This window comes from Capricornis sumatraensis, chromosome 20, assembly GCF_032405125.1.
Source record: "Capricornis sumatraensis isolate serow.1 chromosome 20, serow.2, whole genome shotgun sequence".
Classification (NCBI taxonomy): Eukaryota; Metazoa; Chordata; class Mammalia; order Artiodactyla; family Bovidae; genus Capricornis; species Capricornis sumatraensis.
In genome coordinates this window covers 50,315,136-50,343,126 of record NC_091088.1, presented here as the reverse complement: position 1 = coordinate 50,343,126, position 27,991 = coordinate 50,315,136, and the positions used below count along the sequence as shown (strand labels likewise).

At 53.9% G+C, this 27,991-nt stretch overlaps 1 protein-coding gene across 3 annotated transcripts; it reads right to left on the bottom strand.

Annotated features, from left to right (window-relative positions):
• Window positions 1-61: 61 nt before the first annotated feature.
• On the bottom strand, window positions 62-27,719 carry GPI (glucose-6-phosphate isomerase). 3 transcript variants are annotated; one of them, XM_068991840.1, is made up of 18 exons: window positions 27,549-27,719; window positions 26,489-26,579; window positions 26,084-26,152; window positions 24,524-24,643; window positions 19,135-19,218; window positions 18,863-19,009; window positions 18,053-18,124; window positions 17,547-17,591; window positions 16,130-16,183; window positions 4,915-4,975; window positions 4,449-4,492; window positions 4,183-4,335; window positions 3,226-3,355; window positions 2,996-3,072; window positions 1,024-1,152; window positions 733-808; window positions 574-640; window positions 62-456 (listed from the first exon to the last, which is right to left on the bottom strand). In XM_068991840.1, exons 1-18 carry the CDS (start codon window positions 27,668-27,670, stop codon window positions 324-326), a joined length of 1,674 nt encoding a protein of 557 aa, XP_068847941.1. In that variant the 5' UTR covers window positions 27,671-27,719; the 3' UTR covers window positions 62-323. The 3 variants fall into 3 exon arrangements, with proteins under 3 accessions (XP_068847941.1, XP_068847942.1, XP_068847943.1); XM_068991841.1 differs by having other exon boundaries at window positions 1,024-1,125; XM_068991842.1 differs by lacking the exon at window positions 19,135-19,218.
• Between the last annotated feature and the right edge of the window lie 272 nt (window positions 27,720-27,991).

Genomic DNA, 27,991 nt, shown 5'->3' with positions numbered 1-27,991 from the left:
CTTCTGCAGAGAGCCCATCTCATGACAAAGAGGCTAAGCCCATGACCTCCTTTGTGACATCTTTATTTTTCTTCCTGGTACAAGAACAATAAACATAGATCAGAAAAATCAGTTACACTGAAACACTGCAGCCAACTGTAGAACAGAGAAGGTGTGGACACTGGGAGGGCAGGGGTGGCAATTCCAGACCAGCTTCCCCCAAAGGGCTCGTGGTTCAAGCCCAAAACCAGAGGGTGCTCTGGGCAGGACCGTGCAGTGCAGACTCTGGGCAGGCAGACAAGAAGGACTAGTCACAACAGGGACTGCTGCTGGGCACAAGTTTATTAGCTTCTGGCCTCGCGCTCCTGCTTGATAAAGTTGATCAGCCCATTGGTAGAAGAATCATGAGAAGTCACTGGGCTGCTGCCATCAAGCTCAGGTTCAATTTTCTTAGCCAGCTGCTTTCCCAGCTCCACTCTGCCAGGGACAGGAGAAAGAAGGGTATGAGGAGGCTTCCAGCATTACTAGTCAAATCCACAAGCCAACTCACCTTGGGTAGGCATTCCCTACCCTCCCCTCGAGCCAGCAACTCACCCCCACTGGTCAAAGCTGTTGATGTCCCAGATGATGCCCTGAACGAAGATCTTATGCTCATACATGGCTGTGGAGGGGGTACATGTGGAGGGAAGCATGTCAGGGTTCCCCCAGCCCACTCAGACCTACCCCAAGCTGAGACCTTCCCCGCTTACTCACCAATCAAGGCTCCAAGAATGAATGGCGTGAGTTTGGTGAACACTATTGAGTTGGTCGGGCGATTTCCTTCAAAGACCTTCAGAAAACACCCACGAATATCCCCCAGTTAGTCGTGGTCCCCAGCTCTTCAGAAGGGAAGCACACCCTGCCCAAGGCTGAGGTGGGCAGGTCCGTGAGGACAGCACCCCCTACTGTGCAGGACAGGACACTGCTGCCGGGCCACGGCCACACAACTTTATCCTTCCGAATCCAGGATGCCACCCCAAAGCCCACTCCAAGAGAAGCACTGACCTTGTGGGGCAACAGCTTCTCAAAGTCCTCTGGACTCTTTCCAGCAGCCTGTAGCTCCTTCCGGGCCTCCTCTGTCGACTTCCCCCTCATCAGGGCCTCAGTCTGGGCCAAGAAGTTGGCCAGGAGGATCTGATGAGAGAGAGACATCAAGTACCATCATGAAGCCCTGTGTGAGCTCCAGGCAGACAGATGAGACTGCCTGGCACTGCCCAGTCAGGGTTAGTCTCAACAGCTGGGGTCAGCCTGACTGCCTCCGACTCTAGAGCTTATCTGGAGCAAGCGGGGACAAGAGAGCACATCCAAGGACACCAGAAACTAGGTAACGACAGTAAGGACCCTTCAAGGACTATGTACTACTTGCTGAGGGCCCTTTTAAGAACTTCACCACTGTCTATCTTCTAAGACCACGAGGGGCAGAGGCATCATCTCTCTTTTCTAGCTGAGCCTCAGTTTCTTCAAGTCAACAAAACTGAATCCCAGCCAGAGGGACAGAGGGGAAGAATCAGAATTCAAACCCAGGACACCGAGTCCAAAGCTTGTGCCCACAGTAACCTGTGCTACTCTGCACACCCGACACAAGGCAGGAGCAGTCCTCTGGTAGAGCAGGGTGGTTTTCCCCTTGCTGCTGTGGCAGACAAGATCTTGAATCCCTGATCTTTGCCCCCTGCTGTTAATGCCTAGGTACCCAGCATGGCAAAAGGGATTTGGTAGAGAGAGGGATTTGGAGCTAAGGTTACAGACCTTAAGATAAGGAGATTATCTGGGTGGGCCCAATGTAATCACATGGCCCTTAAAAATAACAGAAGGGGAAAGCAAGTGAGTCATCCAGAGACATGCAACTGAAGAGGCAGGACAGAATTGAAGTATCAGACGGACTCAGCCCACCCCTGCTGGTTCTGAGACCAAGAGCCAAAAGGGTTTCTAGAAGTTGAGCATGGCTCCCAGCTGTCAGCAAAGAAACCGGACCTTGGTCCTACAACCATAGGGAAATGGTAAAACTCAACATTCCAAAAACAAAGATCATGGCATCTGGTCCCATCACTTCATGGCAAATAGATGGGGAAACTATGGAAACAGGATTTTATTTTGGGGGGCTCCAAAATCATTGCAGATGGTGACTGCAGCCATGAAATTAAAAGACGCTCGCTCCTTGGAAGAAAAGCTATGACCAACCTAGAGAGCATATTAAAAAGCAGAGACATTACTTTGCTGACAAAGGTCCATCTAGTCAAAGCTATGGTTTTTCCAGTAGTCATGTATGGATGTGAAAGTTGGACTATAAAGAAAGCTGAGCACTGAAGAACTGATGCTTTTGAACTGTGGTGTTAGAAAAAACTCTTGAGTCCCTTGGACTGCAAGGAGATCAAACCAGTCAATCTTAAAGGAAATAAATCCTGAATATTCACTGGAAGGACTGATGCTGAAGCTGAAACTCATACTTTGGTGACCTGATAGGAAGAACTGACTTCTTGGAAAAGACCCTGATGCTGGCAAAGATTGAATGCAGGAGAAGGGGATGACAGAGGATGAGATGGTTGGATAGCATCACTGACTTGATGGACATGAGTTTGAGCAAGCTCCAGGAGTTGTTGAGGGACAGGGAAGCCTGGTATGCTACAGTCCATGGGGTCACAAAGAACTGGACACGACTGAGCGAATGAACTGATAGGGAAATGGATTCTGCCAACAATCTGAATGAATGAGGAAAAGGCTGCCCCCCAGAGCCTCCAAAAAGGAACATAGCCCTGCGGACACCCTGACTTCAGCCTGAGACCCTGAGCAGAGACCCAGCAAGCGTGATGGACTGGGGCCCAAAGAAACCAAGACAATGAATGAGTGTTGTTTTTAGCCACGAAGCTTGTGGTGACAGGAACAGCAAACTAGTCACTGCTGACTAACGCATCAGTCTTAAGAGGTCTGGGTGTGACGTGAATCTGAGACAGCTGAAGAGGGTCGGGAAGAGTGTTTTTACCTTGTGATGCAAACCATTCCTTATGGGGTGCTGGCTCTGGACTGGGATGAGGAAGTCGCAGGGTATCATCTTGGTACCTGTGAAGGGTATGGCGGTCACTCAGATACCCACCCCCGCCATGGGAGCCACCCATATGGTCTCCAGGGGAACCCTCATCTGATGGAGGGGGCTCTGCCGGCAGGCCCTCCCCATCCCCAGTAGCACTCCTGCGCAGGCCAGACGGGCCCTACCTTGGTGGATGAGCTGGTAGAAGGCGTGCTGGCCATTGGTCCCTGGCTCCCCCCACACAATGGGGCCCGTCTGGTGGTTCACGCGGACACCGGACTTGGTGATGTACTTTCCATTGGACTCCATGTCACCCTGGAACAGGGCCAGAAACCCAGCCCTCGATCTGCAAGTCTTGCTCTTCACACACCATCCCCAAAACCTGCCTGGGGTGCACCAGGTGTGCCTGCCCTGCCCCATAAGATATCCACAGGCATGATCCTTTTACGTCCTCACCTGGGAGGGCAGAGGTCACAAGCTTTTTGCCTTTGACCCATGACCAAGAGAAGGTAGGAATGGAGGTCCAGGGAGGACCCATGACCAGGGGAAGGCAGGTATGGCAGTACAGGGAAGACCTTCTTAAGAGGAGAAACTGGTCACAAAATCTTTAAGTGATTTCTCAAGGAAGGCTGGGGTCCAGGCTGTACTGCATTTGAGGGCCATCACCCCAACCAGACTCTGGTCTTGGGGGGCCTCAGCGCCTCCTCCAGTCACAGAATCTGCTGCTTCAAGGGGGCTGTGGAGATTCCAGGGGCAGAGGGCTGTGAGGAGCCCAAAGAGGCACCACAGACTGGGTGTAAACTTGCTTTTCTGGAGGGAGACAAAGGCAGTACAAACTATGGGGATCCCAGGCTGTGGCCCCAGCCTAACAGGTGATGTCCAAGAAAGAAGTGACCTGGTTGAGGCATATGCTCTGAGCCATGCCACAGCCTGACCAGCACGACGCCATGCCAGCCAGTCCTGCCCCTCCCATAGTAGCCCAACTTGACTGACATGGATCCTGGTTACGGAGATTCACCATGAGAGGGGAGCACAGGTGGGCCTTGGACACGCCTGAGGCTAACAGGGGGAAAGGCCCTAGGAGGAGAAGTAACCTGGGCTCAGGGGGCCCCTGACCCAAGGCCTGGCTTGGCAGCTGGTACCTGCTGGAAGTAGGCAGCAAAGCGGTGCAGGTACTGGTCATAGGGCAGCATGGCGTGCGTCTCACACCCAAAGCAGTTGATGTACCATATGCCCAGCAGAGCCAGCAGCACAGGGGCGTTCTTCTCCAGGGGCATCATGCGGAAGTGCTGGTCCTGCAAGGAGACCAGGGCGGACAGGGGCTGAGCAGTGCCGAGGGGGAGGGAGCTGCACCAACCCACATGTCTCTGGCCGGCGCCTACCGGAGAACTCGGGCCTCAGCACTTACCATCCAGTGAGCCCCTGAGAGCAGCTGCTCGAAGTTGTCAAATCCTGCAACACAAAACCAGCGTCACCAGAAATGATCGTGCCCTGTGCTCCAGGCCATGGACACAGCTTCTTCTAGAACCAGGGGAAGGCTGGAGGGGGAGCCAGAAGCAACAGGATCTGGGAGGACGAGGGCCTGTGGAAAGCCTCTCAAATCAGAGTCAGTCCTGAGCTCAAAGGCAGCTGTAACTCCACCTGGCATGGGGAATGAGCCAGACCACAGCTGTGAGGGGCAGGGAGAAAGGCCAACCTGCAAATCCCAAGAGTCACTCGGCCTGTCCCATCTGACCTGGGAGAAAGGGTCCCATCAAGGGCAGAGAGCCCAGCAGCCTGAGGGAACAGGAGGGCATCTGGGGACATGAGCCCCCACCCCTACCTCAGACTGCAGCAGCATCTCCCAAGACAAGAGACAAAAAACACACACTCACCTATGTGCAGGGCAATAGAGAGTCCGATGGCTGACCACAGCGAGTAGCGACCTCCCACCCACTAGAAGAGACAGGAAAAGGCACTGAGGAGGGGTTGGCACACCCCGCCCCCCCTCCCTCCTGCCAGGGAACTTGTCCCCGGGAGCCATGCTCTTCTACAAGTGCAGCTCCGAGGGCCTGGGCCAACCCACCTCTGAGAAGCAAGACAGCAAGCCAGGTGCTGGCAGCTGTTGGGCTGACCAACAGCACTAACTACACATGGACTGACCAGAGCCACAGACTCGACCCAAGACCTTACCGTGGCTGGTCCAGCCTCCCCAGACACCGACAGACCCGGGCCTCATACCTGAACCAGCTCCAGCCTCCTCAGACACTGATAGACCCAGGCCTCATACCTGCACAAGTCCAGCCTCCTCAGACACGGACAGACCCGGGCCTCATACCTGCACAGGTCCAGCGTCACCAGACACCAACAGACCCAGGCCTCATACCTGAGCAAGGTTTGGCCTCCTCAGATACCGACAGATCTGGGCTTCATACCTACACCAGGTCCGGCCGGCCTCCCTAGACACCGACAGACCTGGGACTCATATCTGAACCAGCTCCAGCCTCCTCAGACACCGACAGACCTGGGCCTCATACCTGCACAGGTCCAGCCTCCTCAGACACTGACAGACCCGAGCCTTTCACCTGCACAGGTCCAGCCTCCTCAGACACCGGCACACCTGGGCCTCATACCTGCACAGGTCCAGCCTCCTCAGACACTGACAGACCTGGGCCTAATACCTGAACCAGCTCCAGCCTCCTCAGACACCGATAGACCCGGGCCTCATACCTGCACAGGTCCAGCCTCCTCTGACACCGACAGACCCGGGCCTCATACCTGCACAGGTCCAGCCTCCTCAGACACTGACAGACCCAGGTCTCATACCTGCACAGATCCAGCCTCCTCAGACACCGACAGACCCGGGCCTCATACCTGCACAGGTCCAGCCTCCTCAGACACCGACAGACCTGGGCCTCATACCTGCACAGGTCCAGCCTCCTCAGATGCAACGACCCAAGGCCTCATACCTCCACAGGTCCAGCCTCCTCAGACACCGACAGACCCGGGCCTCATACCTGCACAGGTCCAGCCTCCTCAGACACCGACAGACCCGGGCCTCATACCTGCACAGGTCCAGCCTCCTCAGATGCAACAGACCCAAGGCCTCATACCTGCACAGGTCCAGCCTCCTCAGACACCGACAGACCCGGGCCTCATACCTGCACAGGTCCAGCCTCCTCAGACACCGACAGACCCGGGCCTCGTACCTGCACAGGTCCAGCCTCCTCAGATGCAACAAACCCAAGGCCTCATACCTGCACAGGTCCAGCCTCCTCAGACACTGACAGACCCGGGCCTCATACCTGCACAGGTCCAGCCTCCTCAGACACCGACAGACCCAGGGCCTCATAGTTGAGCCAGGTCCGGCCTCCTCAGACACCAGCAGATCCAGTGCCGAGCCCACCTTCTTGGACACTTGACAAATCAGAATCCCATACCTGTGTCTGGTCATGCCTCCTAGGACATCAACTGAACCAGGGACTCATACCTGTGTCCAGCCTCTGTAAACACTAACAGACCCAGTACCTTCTACCTGTGCCCATGCTACCCTGAACAACGCAAAACCCAGCACCTCCTACCTGACTGTGGCCCCTGCTCCTCAGACCCAACGCCTCATACCTTGCTGGCCTTGCCCCTTCTGACAGGAGATCCAGTGCCTTGTACCTGAGCCCCTCCCCGACTCCCAGGCTGTACTGACAGACACAGCTCCTTCTACCTGTGCCAGCCCTGCTTCCTGGGACACTGACAGGCCCAGTAGCTCATACCTGGGCTTGACTGATCTTCAGCCTCAGCCCAAGACAGACCGAGACCTACCATCCACACTGTGTCCTCCCATGCCACACTGCAGATTCCACTTTGTACCACTGGAATCCTCAGAGCGCCAATCACATCTTCCTAACAACTATTTGTGGAGTACCCATCAAGGTCCTAGCATAGGCAATGCCAACAATCCATGGGGGTGAAAGACATAAATGAAACAACCATGCGAATAAATGTGAAAATGAGAATAAAGTGCTTAGAAGACAGGAATACAAAACTGAAACCAATAATAAAAGGGCTCTGAAGGTGCTTCAGCCTGGATGTGAAGAATGGGACTTAGTTTCTCCATATTCCCAAGGTTGGTCCAAGGCTAGCATCCTTCCAGATGCAAAAGAGAGATGCTAATTCATTATATCCAATGGCTGCCTTGGGGCATTAGGATTTAATTCTCTCCTGAAAGCCCACTGAAGAAGGCTGGGCAGGAAAACGGGTAGTACAATGTTGAAGATGAAGGAAGGAGTGATAAACTGGTGGGCAGAAGCCAAGAGGCAAGGATGGAGAACCAAGTGTGTAGGTGAGGGGAGAAGGGAAGCAGGAAACCGCACGGGAGCCCCGGTGGTCATCCAGAGAGTGATGTTACCCTGGATGGGGGTGGTGCGGGTGCACAGCACTGATTCAGGAAGCTCAGTTAAACAGGATGAACTGGAAGAATGAGAGGAGCAAGAGTGAGAGGATCAGACGTTTCTGGCTTGGGTAATAAAGAGGAATATGATGGGGTTCTTTACTTAGAAAGGGTCTGGGTTTGGGGGAACCTGACCCAACAGTGTCAGTCCCACAGACCACACTATGCCTGACAGAGGCTCTCAGATCTCACCCAATAGACTCAAACCCAGAAACTGGACTGAACAGATGGCCAGGGCTCAGACTGACAGATTCCAGGCTGCTGACCTTGGCTCAGGGCAGGGTCTCAGACCCGACTTTTGGGAAGAGCCCAGCAAAGCCAGTATCTGACTTGAGCCTCTGAAACCTCAAGCTCCAGACACAGATCGCTAGACCTCACCTTTACCTACAGTGAGTTCAAAACACACCTTAAAGATATAGCACCTCAGTCAGTTCTAAGTTCTGAGCCTCACTAGCCTCAGACCTCACCTTCTCCAACCAGGTATAATCCAGTCTCTTTCCATACTTGGTTAGTTCAGACCCTGCCAACCAGACCCCAGTGCGACAGATTACACCCTGGACAGGTTACAGATCCCCTAGCCTCCACAACACTGCCCATCACACTGGACCAGGGTGCTAAGGACAGGTGGCTGACGTGGCTCAGCATATTCTGCCTCTCCTACCTGAACCCAAGGGCTCCACAGACCTCCCCAGGCAGACCTAAGTACACATACCTACGATCACTCCGGCTTTCCCTCGATGACAGTCCACGCTACCCACTTAAGTGTCCTGATCGATCCTACCGCTGAGGGTACCACCTGTGTCTGAGTCACCTTCTCAGGCCTTACCAATCACACCAATTATGTATTTCTAGGCTAGATCTTGCCCCATTCATTTCATCCAACAAGTCCAGGGATGCCAACTTGTACCTGAACCCTGGGGGCAAATACCCACCTAAGATCATGTTTATATACTTCTGCCATGTGACCCTGATCCATGGACTCATTGACAAAGCCAGGCCCACAAAGAAATCCTGGGCAATGATACAATGGCTTCACCTATGAGGTTAACTCTGCCTACCTATGTCTGACTCCAGTACCTCATACCACAAGGTTATACACCTGTCAGAGACAGGCTCCAGACAGTCCAGCTTATGAACCAGGCTTCACATACCTGTCTGTGCCTAACTGTGACCTCTTACATCTCAACCAACAGACCCAAGCCACCTCCTTGAGCCCAACTCGACTCCTCACACCTTCCCAAGGAATCTCGCCAAGAGATCCGATGCTGTATCAGTCCCTGCTTAACCTGGGCAGCAAAATCTCAGCAGGGAGTCTCAGACCTCATCAGACGCAAACATCTCTGCATATCTGTGTTCAGCAGTCCCCCCCTAAGAGCTGTGGTTCTACCTACTTGTGATTAGCCCCAGGCCTAACCTCTATGACCTGGGTCAGAATCATGCTCCAAGGATTTCACCTGCAAGACCCAAGCATACATATGTCTGACCCCAAAGTCCTTGCTTGAGAGAGTCACCTCCACCTACTCATGTCCAACCAAGAGCCCCCAGATCACCTATGACCCCAGAGTTCCACCTACCTGCAGAAGACCCCAATGCCGGACTAGAAGTCACTCTACCAATCCAGGCTTAACCCTGGTCCTTCAGCCATCACCAAAAGACCAGGGGTATATACCTCTGCCTGAATCTAACACCTGAGGGAGTCACATCTACCTATCTGTGTTCAAGCCTGCTCCTACCACTGAGGGTCCCACCTGTGTCTGAGTCACCTTCTCAGGCCTTACCAGTCACACCAATTATATATTTCTGAGCTAGACCTTGCCCCACTCATTTCCTCTAACAAGTCCAGGGATGCCAACTTGTACCTGAACCCTGGGGGCAAAAACCCACCTAAGACCATGTTTATATACCTCTGCCCATGTGACCTTGATCCTTAGGCCTTCTCAAGACTACACTTGGCAGACCAGCTTTGCCTTCCTGCCTCTGACCTGGGCTCCTCAGAACACACTTGCTGGGCCAGCTCTGCCTACCGGTACATGACCCTGGATCCTCCAATCATACCTAGGGGACCAGCTCTGCCTACCTGTACACGACCCTGGCTTCATGTGCAGTACCTCATGGACTATCTCTGCCTACCTGTACATAACCCTGGACCTTCAGACCGTACCTGACAGACTTTACCCACCTGTATATGACCCTGGCTCCTCGTGCTGTGCCCTGTGAACCAGTTCTGCTTACCTGGGTTTAACTCTTGAGTCCTCAGGTCATACCGACAACAATTCTGCCTACCTGAAAGAGACCCTGTCTCCTCAGACCATACTTAGTAGACCACCTCAGCCTACACAAACATCACCCTGGATCCAGTCTATACCTGGCAGATGAGCCTTGCCTACCTATACTTGATCCTGGGTCCTCAGATTGCACTTGGTAGACCAGCTCGGCTTACCTGTACTTGACCCTGGTTCATCAGACCACGTCTTACGGACCAGCTCTGCCTACCTGTACATAACCCTGAGTCCGCACCTAGTGGGCCACCTCTACCTACCTGTACTTGACCCTGGCTCCTTTTGCCATACCTACCAAACCAGATTTGCCTACCTGCCTCTGACCCAGGCTCCTCAGAACACACTTGCCGGGCCAGCTCTGCCTACCTGTACATGACCCTGGACTGTCAGACCATATCTAGGGCACCAGGATGTACGTGACCCTGGATTCATGTGCTATACCTAACAGACCAGTCCTGCCTACCTGGATACAAGGTGGACCTTCAGATCATACCTGACAGCCCAGCTTTGCCTACCTGTGCTTGACCCTGGCTCCTCAGACCATACATTATGAACCAGTTCCACCCACCTGGACACGACCCTGGCTCCTTGTGCTACCAAGTGGACCAGCTCTGCTTACCTGGGCTTAACCCTGGATCCTCAGACCATACCTAGCAGACCAGTTCTACCCACCTGACCATGACCCTGGCTCCTCAGACCACATCTTACAGACCAGCTTTGCCTACCTGTACGTGATCCTGGGTTCCGAGGCTGTACCAAGCGGGCCGGCTCTATCTACCTGTACTTGACCCTGGCTCCTTGTGCAAACCAGCCCAGCTTACCTGCACATGACTCTATCTCCTCAGATCTTACCTAGTGGATTAGCTCTGCCTACCTGTGCTTGATTCTGGGTCCTCAGACCATACCCAGCGCAACAGTTCTGCCTACCTGTACACGACACCAGCTTCTTATGCTGTACCTAGCAGACCAGCTTTGCCTACCTGCCTCTGACCCAGGCTCCTCAGACCGTATCTAACCAGACACCTCTGCCTACCTGTACACAACCATACCTGACAGACCAGTTCCGCCTACCTGTACAAGACCCTGAGTCCTTGTGCTGCACCTAGTGGACCAGCTCTGCTTACCTGTGCCCTTGACCCTGGCTCCTTATGATACACCGTGTGGGCCAACTCTGCCTACCTCTGCTTGAGTCCTCAGACCATATCTAGCGGACAGTCCTGCCTACCTGTACATGACCCTGGATCCTTAGACTGTACTTGGCGGACCAGCTCTGCTTACCTGTACACAATTCTGGACTCTCAGACCATACCTGACAGACCAACTCTGCCTACCTGCGCTTGACCCTGGATCCTCAGACCATACCAAACAGCCCAGGCTCTGCCTACCTGTGTGTCCCTGGCTCCTCAGGCTGCACCGTGTGGGCCACCTCTATCACCTGTTCTCAACCCGGGCTCCGTGCGCTGCACCTGTGCTCACTCTTACCTGTGCTTGGCTCTTGATGCTTGCACTATACTTAGTGGACGAGTTCTACCTACCTGTGCGTGGCCCTGGATCACTTGACCATACCCAACCATACCCTACCTGCCTACTTGTTCACGGCCCTGGGCCTTCAGACCATACCTAGGCCACGTCTACCTACCTGTTCTTGACCCTGGCTCCTTGTGCAAGCCAGCTCTGCTTACCTGTGCATGACTCGATCTCCTCAGACCTTTCGCCTATCTGTGCTTGATTCCAGGTCCTAAGACCATACCCAGTGGAACAGTTCTGCCTACCTGTACATGACCCTGGCTTCTTACAGTGTACCTAGCACAGGCTTTCCCTACCTGTGCTTGACTTCGGTCCCCAAACCATACTGAGCAGATAGCTCTGCCTACCTGCACAGGACCCTGGGTCCTCAAACTATACCTACCCAGCCAGCTCTGCCTACCTGCACATGACCCTGGATCCTCAGACCATACATTACAGACCAGCTCTGCCTACCTGTACTTGACCCTGGGTCCTCAGATCATACCCAATGAACCAGCTCTGCCCACCTGTACATGACCCTGGCTCCTTGTACTGTACCTAGCAGACCAGCTCTACCTACCTGTGCCCCACTCTGAGTCCTCAGACCATACCCAACAGAACAGTTCTCCCTACCTGTACGTTCCCCTGGACCTTCAGTCCATATCAGGCAGACTAGCTTGGCCTACCTGTATATGACCCGGATCCTCAGGCCATGCCCAGCAGACCAATTCTGTCCGCTTGTTAATGACTCTGGCACCTCACACACTGTACCTAGTGGACCAGCTCTGCTTACCTGTGCTTGACTCTGGTCCTTCTTGACGTGTGACCAGTCAGTTCTACCGACCTGAGACTGACCCTGGTTCCTGAGCCCGCAGCTGGACGATCTTGCCTCTACCTACCTGTGCATGACCTTGGGTCTTTCAACTGCACATGGTGAGCCACCTCTGGCTACCTGTGCTTGATCCTGGCTCCCGAGGCTGCTCCTGACAGGCTAGCTCTGCCCCAGTTCAGCTTGCCAGAGGTCATCTAAGACATCTGGTTCTTTCCTGGACTTCCCTGTGACTTTTGAGATTTCACTGGACAGACCCAGTTTCCTGAACTTGTTCCACAGACTTTACCCGACAAACTCTATTCTACTCACCTGTGCTTAACTCACCCTGTGAGACCCAAGAATAAAACCTATGCAGTCCCCTATGCAGACTCCATAGATCTTACCTGAGAAACTCAATTCCACATACCTGCATCTGGGCACAACTCATCATCATAAGACATCTGCCGAGAAGAGTTCTACCTACCTATCTTGACCTTGACTGGGAGATCCAGCTCTATTCATCTGGGCCCAATCCCAGCTCCTGAGATCCCACCTGAGACCCTCCCTCTATCCACCTGTCTTCACTTTATATTCTCAGAGATCATCTAAGAAATCCAGTTCTTTCTAGATAAGCCTAACTCCGGCTCCTGAGGCCTTACTTGACAGATCTACCTACTTGTTCCTGACCTCAACTATGGGACAGAATTTAATTAACTCAAACGTGGCTTTTCAGCCTACTTCCAGCTTGCCTCTGGCTTACAGACTTAACCTGAAAAATTCAGTTCTATCTACCTGCACTGAACCTCAGCTCCTCAGATTCAGAGTACAAACCAGGGACTAACCTCAACAACTCAGACCTCACCTGTTCGGGAACCAGGAGTACAAACCTGTCTTTCGCCTCAACTCCTCCAACCTTACCTGACATACCTGCTCTGCACACCTGAGACAGACAAAATTCCTGAACCTTCCAGATGGACGGATGCAGTGCTCCATCTCTTTGCCCGACTCCAGTTTTTCAATCTTTTCCCAGGGGCCCCTGGGCCGTTGCCCTGAGCGTCACCAGAACTGCTCAGACAACAACTGAGGACACAGTTCTGACCTGGGGCCAATCGTGGATTTCTAAGCCCACTTGTCAGACTCAGCTCTGTCTCTAACTATCTTTGGCTCCAGTGTCCTTATCTGACCAATCCGCTTCTGCCCAGATGTTGTCTAATCTCAGTTCCTCAGGTCTCCCCAAGACACCGAGTTATACACACCTCCTCTGATTCCAGCTTGAGACCTCAAACAGATGTAGCTTTACAGATGACCCCTAGCAGACCCTGCTGTACAAACCTAACCTGAACAGACTTTTCCCGGAGACCTGACAGATTCCTGGCTGCTTGCCGTGGCCTGAGGGAAACCTGATGAGAGCCCACTGGTGCCAAACAGGGTCTGAGTGGTCTGTGCCTCTGGCACTTCTAGAGACCTTTGTCTACCATTAGCCTCTCACACCTGGAGAAGGCGATGGCATCCCACTCCAGTACTCTTGCCTGGAAAATCCCATGGACAGAGGCGCCTGGTAGGCTGCAGTCCATGGGGTCGCGAAGAGTCAGACACGACTGAGCGACCTCACTTTCACTTTTCACTTTCATGCACTGGAGAAGGAAATGGCAACCCACTCCGGTGTTCTTGCCTGGAGAATCCCAGGGACGGCGGAGCCTGGTGGGCTTCCGTCTATGGGGTCGCACAGAGTCGGACATGACTGAAGTGACTTAGCAGCAGCAGCAGCAGCCTCTCACACTACATCTCAGTGACGTAGCTCCTCAGCAGTTCACCCGTCTTCACCTGCCCCGACTCCCCAGTCCTTACCTTTGATAACCAGGTACATTCCTACCACTCCCTCCTCTGGGCACCTCAAACCCTACCCCAGCCAGACCCCAGTGCCACTGACACGTCCTGGGCTGGTCATGGGACCCCAGGGGGCTCGACAACACCCTGAGCTCTGCCTATCTCACTGGGTCAGGATGCTGAGAACACGGAGGCTGACCTGGCTCAGGGGACTTTTCCATGTTTGTCTCATCTGAACTCTAACAGCCTCACTTGAGTGATCAGCCATCCAGTACCTGAGGCTCACTCTTCAGAACCAGTCAGAGAGATCCCACTGTATACACCCATCCTGAACTCACAGATCCAGGTCTAAGTACCTGAGCGTAATTTTGGCTCCTTAGACACCACTCGACAGAATAAGCATCTGAATTCTTCCAGAATCTCCCCTGTACCTTTACCCATCCTGGGGCTGCCTCTTCAGACATCACCTGGACCTGTCCTGGCTCCTCTTCAGACATCAACAGCCAAAATGAGCTCCCCAATATATGCTGACTCTGGCTGAGCCCTGACAGGCCCCCCAGTTTACCACCTCACCTCTGCCTAAGCCCGACACACAAGGATGACCCATGGACCCTGGACCGTGGCTGTGTCCCCTGGACACAGATGAGCAGGCCTCACCACTTACACATGCCTACACCTGACTGGACTCTTCTGATCTTACCTCGCGGCCAGCACAATATCGCTGTATCTATTCCGATGATTCTTTCTCAAATGAGAGACCCTAGGTCCAGAAACTTCACCTGTTCCTGGCTCCTCAGATGTCACCTTCTCAATGCAGCAATATACAAGCAGGTCCCTCCAGGTATGCCTGGCCCAGAGGCCTCCACTGTGTCCACTCCAGGCACTTGGACCTCACTAGCCAGTCCCAGCTCCATGTTCGTGTTCCTAGGCCTTACCTGGGAGACCCAGGTCTCTGTTTAAGCCACACTTCAACTCATTTCTTCAGACTGGGTGGTTATACGCAGTGAAAACCCAGACTGGGACACAGCCCCGCTCTGCCGGGCTCCTTGGCTCACGGGAGCCCCCGCACGGCCCTGACCACCACCTGCTCAAGCTTGAGATCCCAGGGAGGAGGATGGCGCCCCTTCCTGTATCAGGCATACATGCAGGAGGATGGCGCCCCTTCCTGTATCAGGCATGCATGCATTTGTTAGCAGCTGCACAGTCTCTCTCGACCGGGGCTCCTCATCTGAGCCATGCGACGCAGACAAGGATCAGAGTGACTCTTCTCAATTCTTCCAAGGATGGTACATAACTAGTCCCATTCTGGAAAGAAGTTAACTCATTACACACAAGAGACGCCTTAGGGCACGGAGGCTAAATTCTCTCCCAGACTCCAAGGCCTTTACAGCTTTCAAAGGAGGTTACACCTTTACAGCTTTCAAAGGAGGTTACACCTTCAGATGCTGCCACTCAGCAGAGAGCTTACGGTATGAAGGCTTGGAATCAGCCCCAAGGGGAAATCCCTCAATTAGCGGCTGCTCTTAGGTACACCTGCCAAGGTCAAGCGTTAGAGCCACCCACACCACTCGCTGCACTGCATCCCTGCATCCCAAGCCCGCCTGCATTCTGCAGCGAGAGCCTTTCCTACACCACGGCTGGACTCAGGCCAGCCGCAGGGACAACTCCGGTTCGCTGCTTGGCACCTACGGTGGCTTCAGCGGAGATGAGCCTGTGGAACCACCGTGGCTAGACTGGCCCACAGCTCTGCCCCTCAGCAGTGCTGGCTCTGCAAGCTGCCCAGCCGGGTCCCACCCGGGCCCAGGCCTGGCACCTCCTCTCTGCCACCTCCAGCTGCCCCTGCAGCTCCTTTCCAGGCCTGCCCAGTCACACTCCTGCCTTGCCCTGCCCCTTGGCCTTTACAGATTGCAGCTGTGGTTCAGAGAAAGGTCATCACTGAGAATAACTCACAACCTCAGCTCACCGAGGGGGATGGGGGTGGCTCTGGTTACCCCACTGTGGGTGCTACTGCAGGCACCCAGGGGGGTGTCACCCTGGCCCTGAAAGCCCCCCTCGGTGGGAGGGGGGCCATATCCTGACTGAGCGAAGCTGCTCCTGCTCCCTGAGGACCTCCTGGCCTGTCCCAAAGCCAGGCATACAGCAGGTGCTCAATAAACATTGACCTGACTCCATGGGCCCCTCATCTGTGGCTTGACTTAGTAAAGGACATAATTCACCCACCACAGGCAAGTGCCATTACTTACATCCCAGAACTCGAACATGTTTTGAGGATCAATTCCAAACTCCTTCACTTTGGCCTAAAAAGGGGCAAAGGGAGAGAGAAGGAAGAAGCCGGGATTAGCTGCACGAGAACCTGCAGGCATGAGGAGTCATGCTGTCCAAGCTTCAGGAGCAACACACCTTCCACAGAGCCCTCACTGGGGCGGGGCTGGAGCCGCCTGTGAGCCCAGGGCAGCACCAGGAGACGCCCACCCCAGAGTCAGATGTCCGGCCAGCTCATACCCAGCACATTGGTGGCCTGGTACTGGCCAAGCCCTCCTGCTGAAGGGGAGCTGCACACTCACTGCGAGGACCTCCCTCACGCTGCTCTGCAAGAGCCACCGCCCAGACCCAACCCCCGGGACATCTGGGAAACTGGGCCCCGGGCTGGACCCCGAGCACAGGCAGGGGCCACCTCCCAGGCCAGGGAACAGACAACCTGGACACCTGCCCAGCCCTTCTGATGCTGAGAAGGTGACTGAGCCCCAGAAAGCCTTCAGCAGATGACCAATCTTATTCTGTCCTCTACACAGACAGCGTCAGCAGCCCCCTCCCTAGACCCCACAGGAGACGCCCTACTGACCAGCTCTACCTGCAGGAGGCGGATAGCTGTGCTGTGGCTGGCCAGCCCTAAGATGTCCTTCTGTCTCCTCTCACAGGCAGGTCAGCACTGGATGCATGGGTGGGGGTGGCATGGAAGGAGTGGGGGTCCAGAGAACCTGGGTATGCTTCCAGCTCAGACCGCCCAACACAAGGCCCACCACACAGCCAGTGTTCAACCAGGTTTGCCTTCCTTTTGATTCCCGGAGCAAAGCCCCAACTCCCACAGGCCTACCCCCAACCCTACCTTGTACAACCTGGGGCCAGGAGGAGCTGGCACATGGGTAACCACGTTCTAATCCTTACAACACTGACTCATACAATCACTGGGCAAACTCACATCCCTTCACTGGGCTTAACTAACATCCTTATGTGAGAAATAAGCCTGGCATGCTGCAGTCCATGGGGTCGCAAGAACTGGACATGACTTGGCGACTGAACAACCACCCCCCAGCTGTACCTGGCACATTTCGTCTGGGGGGAGGCCAGTGGCAGAGGCCAAGGGAGGTCACACGTGTGGAATGCTGTGGTTATCAGTCAGGTTCCGGGAAACGGGTGGGGTTAATGTGATCCCACTGACTGCAAGCCCCTCATGGAGCAGCAGCAGTTCGTCTGCCTTGCAGAAGTGGCAAGTATGGCTTGCAACTCACGTCCCCCATAGGCAAGCAATCCGTCTTGGCTGAGCCAAGATCCCTGATGCTGTCAACACATGTCAGCTCATTTACTCGGAAAGGCTATGACCCTGACCTGGCTGGGGCCCCAACCCAGGGTGGTGGTACAAGAACCCCTGTGGGCACTTACAGTGTTGGTAGACAGGGCCACAAAGTGTTTTGCGACTGCAGAAGGCTGCAAGAGATAAGCCAAGTTAGACCACACTCACCCTGGGGACCGCCCCCAGGGACAGTGACCCTCCTGCCTTTGGAGAAACCCAGGCCCTGGGTGGGGCCCACCGCCCCCAGTCCTCAGTTCTGAGGTTGCTGGAGGAGGCCCAAATCAAGGCAGAATAGGCAGAGGGGTCAGAGGCTGGCTGGCCCATCCTACCTCACGGGCACATGAAGCCCAGGGTGCTTCCCCTGTAAACTTGGCAGGGCCAGGGGTAGAGAGGCTCCACAGGGCCAGTAGCCTTAAGGAAAGGGCCCTCAGCAGTTAGAGCAGGGTCTGCACCTTGGGCTTGTCTGGGCTGGCAAAGCCAAGTATCTTAACCAGAAAGGCTGCCTCCTGCTGCCAACTTCAGGGGAAACAGGGCTACAGGGCTGGGCAGACCCACTCTGTCCTTCCCGGCCTGCCCACTGCCCATGAGCACTCACGTCCCTGGCCGACAGGAGAAACCACTCCTTCGCCGTCTCTGCGTTCGTGATGGTCTCCTGGGTGGTGAAGGTCTGCAGGCAGAGAGCACAGCAGTTGGTCCCCAGCTGGTACGGCCCTGAGCCGGAGCTCAGCAGCGGAGGCCACGTGGATGACCAGCTATCACATGGAGCAGTGAGTGCGGGTCAGTGAGTTGCTCCGCATCACCTCCACCCACATGCCCTCGAAGCCCCGACTGGTGTGTGTCTGGGGCAGAGGCCTGGAAGCACCAGTGTCATTCTGTGATTCCAGAACTTCACAGAGGAGCCACAGGTCAAAGGTTAGAATGTCAGCCAGGAGAGCTGCTGTGGCCTGGGGCTCCTTCAGCCCAGACTTGGCTGTATCTCAAAACCCAGATGGAATTATTCTTAATATTTAATGTGTATGGATATGAGTAAACAGGGTATAAATGACAAAAAAGCAAATGCTTACGTTATCTGGGCCTGGCTCTGGGATAAGAAAGGAGCAGACATTAGGGACAAATCTCTGAGATAGGAATGGTCCTGGGCTGAGCAGAGATTCAGCCAAGTGAGTGGGTGTCGCCTCAGACAGAGGCACACGTGGACCAGCGTGGGCTTTCACTGGGTGAACTGATGGCCACCAGATAAGGAATGGTCTGAGGGCAGCTGTGCCCACCCGAGCCACAGAGCACAGCTCATTCAGGCAGGAGGGTCCAGTGTGCAGGGCAGCGGCAAAGCACCCATTTCCCCCCACCCCTGCTCCCACCCCAGCACACACAGGGCTGGGAGACAGGTCGGGGCTGAAGCCCGTACCTTGGAGGCAATGATAAAGAGAGAGGACTCGGGATTCAGGGTGGCCAGCGTTTTGGCGATGTGAGTCCCATCAATGTTGGAGACAAACCAGACCCGGGGACCTTCTGAAGAGTAGGGCTTGAGGGCTTCAGTCACCATGAGGGGTCCCTGTGGGGAGATGGAGGATCAGAAAACAAGATTCCACAAGGGGTGAGAACAGCCAGGTCCCATCTCTGGGGAAACCAAGGCCGGATAGGACCCCCTCCTCTATCCCAAGGCAGCCCTCTCCTTACCAGGTCAGAGCCGCCAATGCCGATGTTGATGACGTCCGTGATGGCCTTGCCCGAGTACCCTTTCCACTCACCGCTCCGGACACGCTGGCACAGAGCAGGGAGATGCCATCAGCCCAAACCCCCAAGTATAAACCGCTGTTCAAAAGCATCATTACTTCTGTACCCTTACACCTTAGTTCCAACTTCCAGGCCCTCAGAGAGGCCTACGGAGACCACAGTGTCAGATTCCTGCCACACTCAGGCAGGGACTAGACTCTCATCATCAACTAGACCCTCGTCCATCATGAGTAAGGGTAGGAGGGAGGGGTGATATCCCCATCTCATAACCAGCAACATTATCAGAATCTGCAAAAGAAGAATGAACTTCCAGCAGAACCTAACATGACCGAGGCCAAGAGATGTGAAATGCCAACTACTGTGGCCAGTCTGTGCCAGGGACAGAACGACAGACATGCAGCCAGCCTCCACGTGCTCCTACGGAGTCCTGCCTCCTCAACCACATACTCTAGAGGTGTGGGTGCAGAGTGAGCCCTACAGAGGTGTGGGTGTAGGGAGCCCCCCGTGCTGTATAGGGCTGTGAACGTGAAAAGTGAAAATGAAGTCGCTCAGTCGTGTCCGACTCTTTGCAACCTCATGGACTGTAGCCTACCAGGTTCCACCGTCCATGGGATTTTCCAGGCAAGAGTACTGGAGTGGGGTGCCATTGCCTTCTCCAGTATGGGGCTGTGAACCCACCAGAATACTGCAGAAGTGATGGAGCAGGACTTTAGAAGCTGGGCCATGAGAGACCATGCAGCTTCTGCCTCGCTCTCTTAGATCACTCACTTTGGGGAAACCATGTACATTATAAGAAGACTCGGTTGTGTGAAGAAGCCATTGTGGTGAGGAACAGTGGCCTTCTCCCAACAGCCAGTGCTGACTCACCACCCACGAGTAGGAACCACCTTGGAAGAGAATCCTCCAGAACTCTTCAGATACAGCGCTGGCCAACATCTTGAGTACAACCCTCAAGAGAGACCCCCCCACCCACCCCACAAACCAAGACCAACCAGTTAAGCTTGAATCTCTGACTCACAGACACTGTGTATGTGCGCGTGTGTGCTAAGTTACTTCAGTCATGTGAGACTCTGCAACGCTATGGACTGTAGCCCACCAGGCTCCTCTGCCCATGGGATCCTCTAGGCAAGAATACTGGAATGGGTTGCCGTACCTCCTCCTCCAGGGCATCCTCCCAACCTAGAGATCCAACCCATGGCTCTTACCTCTCCTACCCTGGCAGGTGGGTTCTTTACCACCAGCACCACCTGGGAAGCCTCCATAGAAACTTCGAGATGGTAAATATTTACTGCTACTTTATTTTTTTATTTTTTTTCCTTATTGTTTTACTTTATTTTACTTTACAATACTGTTTACTGCTATTTTAAATCAAGTTTTGGTGCAATCTGTTATATGATAAATAACTAGTGCAGATTTTGGCACTAGAAGTAGGGTATTACCATAAAAGAAGTTTAGAAATACGGGTAAAAGCTAAAAGAGCCCTCAGGAGAGTTAATAAAAGCCTGGAAGAGACCATTAGCAGAGGTTTAACGGTCCTCGAGGGGGTTGCTGATGTAGATTTAAAGAAATAGGAGGAAAACATTATTGGGAATTGCAAGAAAGAAAATCCTTGTTATATAGTGAAAGAAAATTTAATAACACTGTTGCCTGCATTAATCGGGGGAGGGTGAAGTAGGGCTTCCCTGGTAGTCCAGTAGTTAAGAATCTGCCTGCCAATGCAGGGGACACTGGGTTCAGTCCTTGGTCAGGGAGGATTCCACACCCCACGAGGCAACTAAGCCTGTGTGCCACAACTACTAAGCCCAAGCACCTAGAGCCCATGCTCCACAACAAGACAGCCTCCCCCACTGCAACCAGAGAAAACTCTGCAGCCAAAAACCGACATCCATCTTTAATTTCGGAAGCAATTACTGCCTGGAGAGGCTGGGAATTTTCAAATCCTACAGTTCCTGGCTTCTTTTTGTTTAAATGTTCTATATTAAGTTTATTTCTCTCTGCTTGCATTTTACTGTAAGCAGTAAGAAGACAGGCAATTTGTAACAGCCTGAAAACTCTGTAGCTATGTCATCCAAATCATAATAGATACATCTTTTACTTTCCCTGTTTAAAAAATTTATTTATTTATTTTTGGCTGCTGCTGCTGCTGCTAAATCTCTTCAGTCGTGTCCAACTTTGTGCAACCCCATAGACGGCAGCCCACCAGGCTCCCCCATCCCTGGGATTCTCCAGGCAAGAACACTGGAGTGGGTTGCCATTTCCTTCTCCAATGCATGAAAGTGAAAAGTCAAAGTGAAGTCGTTCAGTCACGTCCGACTCTTGCCATCCCCATGGACTGCAGCCTACCAGGCTCCTCCACCCATGGGATTTTCCAGGCAAGAGTACTGCAGTGGGTTTCTTGCCAAGATCATTGGAGTAATTTCAGATGCCATTTTCTCCTCCAGGGGATCTTCCTGACCCAGGATCGAACCCACGTCTTCTGCACTGGCAGATGGATTCTTTACCACTGAGCCAACAGGGAAGCCCATACCTTACTTCATGCATTTCAACCTTACTTTCATACTTTCTTCCCAAAGCAGCTGCTTTCCATACATCCATGTTGGGATGAAATGGAGCTTAAAGCTCCATGCTGAGTATGTAATCATCAAGGAACAACTACATGGCATGTCTAAGTAAACTACAGATACTTTTCAAGAATGCTTTTGGAGACAAGAACACTGATCAAAAGCCCCTAGGAGTATAAAACCATACTAACAAGCTTACGAAATAACAGTGTGGAGTTATTTTCTTTCACTCATAGAACTTTCATGGTCTTTTTCCTTTTAAACTTTTTCTTTATTATAGCAAAACAATGTTAGATTTCAGAAGGGAATAGAAATACTTATGGACCTGCTAATATCTACACATTTTTTTTAAGCTATCTGTAAAAGATACTACTATATTCACCTTTCAGAGGTTTCTAAAAAGTATGGAAGCCGCCAGAGCGTAACCATGCAAATATTCAATATAATGAGGACACTCAAATAGCCTGTGGAGAGGTTCACAAGGTGAGGAACTAAAGCCTCCCAGAAGTCAGCACTAACTGCTGGTGAAACATCTTGGGAGAAGATCTTCCAGCCCCCATCAAGCCCTCAGATGAATGTGACCTTGGGCCAACACCTTGACTAAATCTTATAAGACCAGAGCCAGAACCAATCAACTGAAATGTTGACTGTTGTTTTCAGCTGCTAAATTCTTGAGTAATCTGTTACATACTGATAGGAAACTAATACACATGGCTTTCCCAAAACCAGTAAGACCTGGTAACTTATTTCTTTTATATAATAATCAACTGCCATGAATACTTTTCCATCAATACAGAAAGAAAAATAAATTACTCAGCTTTTCAACCCTCAATCTCATCATCAGTTTTGTTATAATACAGCATCTGAAAAGGGAAACTTTGTGTATCTTTACTAGAGCCACACTTACCCTTTATTTGACCAGATGGTGTCTAACGAAACCCACCAGTTCTGCAACTTCCCTTTTTGACTTCACAATATATCCTGAACAGAAGAGCAGGTCAAAGCAGCTGTAGGTCCCTAATTCCTAATGGTGCCCAGGACTACAGGGTATGAACACACACTGATTTTACTGGTCAGTCCTCTGATAACTAAGGGCAGGCTGTTTTCAGGTTTTGCCGTGACAATCAAGGTCACAGTGAACATTCTCACCCAATCTTGGCGAACTTTTGCGAGCACAGCCCTGGGGAGTGTTCCTCACCAGGGAAATGCTGCTATTCAGCAGCTTTTTTGTACTATAAATACCCATCAGTCTGAGTCAGGTACTCCAGCAGCCAGCTGTAAGGGAGGGTTCTCCTGGAAACAGCTTCCCAGACAACCAGTGCCACACACTCTCCACCTGGCATGCCTCTGCACACCAAGGTTGACCAAGCAGAGCACCACGCTTCACACAGAGCACATCAGTTCCTGCACTCACACCTGACAGCTGGAAACACCCTTTGTGGTTGTCGTGCAGTCACTAAATTGTGTCCCACTCTGCGACCCCACAGGCTGCAGCACGCCAGGCTCCTCTGTCCTCCACCATCTCCTGGGGTTTGCCCAGATTCGCGTCCACTGAGTTGGTGGTGCTATCTAGCCATCTCGTCCTCTGCCGCCGCCTTCTCCTCTTGCCTTCACTATGAACCGTCTGATCTGGGCGGCCCTGCATGGCATGGCTCATAGCTTCACTGAGTTACAAAAGCCTCTTGACCACGACAGGGCTGTGATCCATGAAGCAGGGGGAAATGCCCTCTCCTCCACCCAAAGCCCATCACCAGCACCAACCACTGTGAAGGGACATTCTGGAATTCAGATTCCAATCAGGATCCCAAGCCTTCCTCACCACGTGAAGTCTGACTTGGCTGCCTTTGCCTCTAGGATGGATGCCCAGATCGCCTCCCACTATTTCAGTCAGAAGATGGCTCTCACCCAAAGTGACCAGACTTTGACCAGCCACACATGGTGGACACTGCTCTCAGGGAAAAGCTGACCAAAGCTTAGATTATCACTCCCAGAGCACGCATCATCCACACACACAGACATACACAGGCCCACCCAAACAGTGCAGCCCACAGATATCACCCTTGCACTATAGGCTTGAGGACATCACGAACTCTTGCAGAACCATCCCTGGCGCAGACACTGAGGCAACGGCAATATATGTGGGGAACTCCTCAGCAGGTCTCTGAGGCAACCCCAGCACCCACAGAGGAGGCGGCGCACCCACGTGCATTAATGCTGCAGCAGGGACAAGCTGCATGTGTGTGCACGTGTGTGGGTGTGTGTGCTTCAAAGAGACGACAGACAGGCTAGCGCATGCACAGGAAACTTCTGCGAGATTTCACAGTAAATAAAGACTGCCTCTGGAAATCTGGCAGGGGTGTGGTCAAAAAAATCCTAAGTTTTAAATTTTATCGAGTTCTAGACCAGGAAATACGGATCCATGACCTAAGAAGCTACAAAAAGCAAGTCTCTCCCTGACTGTTCCACCCTCCAGAGGCCTCACTTTGCTTTTCAGATCTCTGACCTGGCCAGATTGTCACCATGAGCCCACAGCTGTTACAGTTCAAGAAGGAGGCTGCTCCACAGCTGCTAGTAGTGGTTTCCTCGAGACCAGGGTTAGGGGAATCCATGCCTTAGCAGAGCCCCCATGGCCAGCAATCACACACACTGCCCCCACCTCAGGTTACTGAGAGCTGGGGTCCTCTCCAAGGAGAGTGGAAGGGCAGCCCATTGGGACCCTTAGATTCCCAAATACAAGCACACACATGGCTGGTGGGAAGTCCAGCCCATACCTGGCAGAAAGACTTCATCTTCTCCAGAACTCTGTTGACCTCTGGCATCACATCCTTACCATCCACCAAAATGGGTGTGTTTGACCGGTTCCGAAGGGCCACGTGCAGCACAGCCCGATCCTGGGGGCGAGAGTCAGCGTGTGAAGGCCTTCGCCCCAGTGCAGCCACACACCCAGCTGCACCCAATGGACATTCAGGCCCTAAGGTCTGTTGAGCATTTGGACTCATACAGAGAACCCACTGTGTGTTCACGGAAGTAGGGACCACCCCCAGGATCCGGGGGAGGGAGGAAGCAAGGCAAGTGCCCCTTGCTTTATGTGCTGCAGACAGTCACAAGGGGAGAGACCAGAATGGGCCTAGGACAGGCCCCGATGACCCCCGGACGTTCAGGGCATAAAGAGTCAAGGAAAGCTGAATGGAGTGAGCGAAGGCAGACTGGTGGCCACACAGGCCAGAGACAAGCAGTAAGTGGCTACAGGGGACCAATGCTCATGACGCCCAGTTTCATCTTCCTGGTAAAAAGTTCATGGTGCTTGCTGGCACCTTTTGAAAAGTGTCCTGGCCCCTTGGAAGTGGAGCAAAGCAGGCAACTGAACCTTCCCTCACCAAGTGTTTCATCACACCCACCACCGGAAACCAAAACAGATCCTAAGTCTGTGATAGGCGCCAAGCAGCTGGCCTTATCAAGTGAGAACAGTCCCATCGAGCTTCGGGCAGCAGAGGCCTTGAAAGAAACACATCTGAGACTCTGGAGGGACAGGAAGGGATGATCTTAGGACTCTAGCCCAGGGAGCGGCTCGCTAAGGTAGAGGGCTTCATGCCACACCACCCTCACCCTGTCCAACCCCACTTCTGAGCCATGTTCTATAGACAATGAAATGACCTCTCCAGGAAGCCCTCCTTGATTGCAGCCTCCCTCAGACTGCCCAGCAGTGAAAGACAGGACGTGTCTGAATCTTGAATCTGCCACTTAGAGAATGACATTAGATAAGTGACTTGATCTCTGAGTTTCAAGTTCCCCGTGTGTGAAAGGAGACTAGTAACATTATGAAGATGACGCTCTGCGTGCTCAGTGATTCTTAAGCCTCCAAGGCTTCCACAGCGATTCAGGAACAGGGTGACCCAGACCTGGCCCTGCCATAGCTTCCTGTTGACTCCTCCCACTGAGGAGATTGATTTTGACAGGAGACTGCTTTTCACTAATAAAACTTGCAGCAAGAACAGGTCAGAGTTAATTTCTCTGACCATGTCTTGAGATGCCCTCTCCCTGCAGGCTTGAGAGCTGCTGTCCCCAGGCAGACACAGACACTGGACGTCATCCACGCTCACCAGACCTAGACTGCAGGCTTGGGGAAGACACACCATGGGGTGTGTCTTGGGGTGTGTTGGGCCCTGCAACTTGCTTGAGGAAACAGACCTTCAGGTCCCTCGTTAAGCAAAAGCATTGCCTAAGAGGAGGAGTATGACACAAGGCGATGCTGCTAACAGTCAGACGCACCCCAAAGGGAACCAAGAGGCTGTGGAGGGTGTGCAGAGACTGCTGTCCACTGGCCAGCTCACCTCAGTGAAGTTGATCTTCTCACCGGTAAACATGCGCTCCCGGGCGGCCTCCACACCCCTGGACTTAGCCTGAGAAGAGAAGACACTGAGACCCGGTCCCACCCACGACAGTCAAGAGTCCAAGACCCCAAGCACAAGGCTTGGTGCAGATCCCCAGTGGGACTGACGGACGGCTGCAGCCTGACGCCCTCCCCCATTGCCTGGGAAGGGTCTGCTCAGACATCCCGGCACTGGGTCCCCTGGGCTGCCGGTGAGAACCTGAGTCAGGGGCAGGGGCACAGAGGCACTGACTGAGATTCACTAAGAGAAGGAAGTAAAGATGCTCAGGAATCTGGGGGCGCCAGGAGCCCTGCTCGCCTGCCACATCAAGGGTAACCGGTCAAGCCTTCCAAAGCAGAACATTACCAGGTCCACCAGCATCTGCATCACAGTCTCCGTCACCAGGTTCTTGGAGTAGTCCACCAGAATATGCCCATGGTTGGTGTTGAGGTTCAAGCTGCAGAAAGACAGCAGAAGCTGCCCACCACACCCCAGACAGCTCCCTGACAAGATGCTTCCAGAAAAAACACCCTCCCCGTGCCAAATCCAAGCAAGCCTCAGCTGGCCAGCACAGCGGTGTCCTCTGTCAGCGGCCCGCCCACCCGGCTGACCTGCAGCAGGAGCAGCACAGCGCAAGTTGCAGACACTGGGTGAGGGGCCCTTGCTCCGCTACAACGGAGCTGGGGGATGGGAAGGCAGAGCTGGGAGCGCTGCCACCGCCTTGGCCAGGGAGGGACCATTCTGGCCCAGGGCTCCTTAACCCAACCTACTCAGGGAATGCCCCGGAGGACAGGGCTGGCCATCAGGGACCTCAAATCTGGCGCCACAGATCTCCCCTGCCCAATACCTGCACCAATGGGTTCGCCATTCCCAACCCCCAAGATTTCCTCTTTTACCCCTGATCACGGGTCTCCAGATCTAGCCTCCAGGGCAGGAATCTCCAGCGTTCCACCGCGGCTCCCCGCAAATCCCACGGGCCTGTCCCACCCTGACCACACCCTGCGGATGGTCCGTTGTAAGCCAGGATCGCATGAAGTGGGGAGCAGCCCTTCCGCGCCTGCTGCGTCAGCGAGGGCCCTTGCTCACAACCGCGGAAGGATGGGCTGCTTCAGCCGGCCGAGACTGGTGGGCGGGTAGGGGAGAGAAGAGAGATATCCCCCTGGAAGGGAAGCGGGGGGTGCGTGCGGAAAGGGACTCCTCCAGACGAAGCTGCCGGGGCCCCGAGACCTCCAGCGAGCACCCGGAAACCTGCTTCAAGGAGGCGTCAAGGACGAAGTGCGGCCTGGGCCCAGGCCCGGATCCACGGCCGACCCCCACCCCGGGGACCGCCGCCCCGCCCTCTGGGCCCTGGCCCTGCACCGAACAGCCCCTCGAGACGCCTCCCGGTGCGGCACGTCCGCGCCCCCGTTCCCGTCCGCGCACGCACCTGAAGCGGTTAAAGCGGTCCCTGTCCCCTTCGAAAAGGCGGCGCAAGTTGAGGTCAGAGCCGTGCTGCTCGTACCACGTCTTCAGTTTGTTGAACTGCGGGTTCTGGGTGAGCGCGGCCATGGCGTGAGTGGCTGGGAACACGGACCCGGGCGAGCGCCGACAAGGAAGCGTGGAGAGCGGCGCACGACAGGCGGAGAGCCCCGGAGCGCGGCGAGCTTTATGGCGCAGGCGCCCGGCCCCGCCCCGCCCCTGGCCCCGCCCCGTCCCGCTCCTCCGTCCGCGCCCCGGGGGCAACCAAGCCCACAGCCAGCCGGGGATCCGGGACCTCAGCTCTTCTCTCCTTGCTAACTGGCAGCCACTTGGACTGCTGCTACTCCACCAGCCTTTGCCTGGAATTGACTGGGGAACAGAGCCCGAGCTCCTGCCTGCTTCATTCGTTCA

Bases quoted from the DNA above. Each gene is read 5' to 3' on its own strand.
- GPI (XM_068991840.1), bottom strand. From the start codon at position 27,670: ATGGCCGCGCTCACCCAGAACCCGCAGTTCAACAAACTGAAGACGTGG. The intron at 18,125-18,862 runs GTACGGGCTTCA...CTCTGCCTGCAG, and splicing joins TCTTTATCATTGCCTCCAAG to ACCTTCACCACCCAGGAGAC. The intron at 4,336-4,448 runs GTAAGTGCTGAG...GTCTCCTTGCAG, and splicing joins TCTCAGGGGCTCACTGGATG to GACCAGCACTTCCGCATGAT.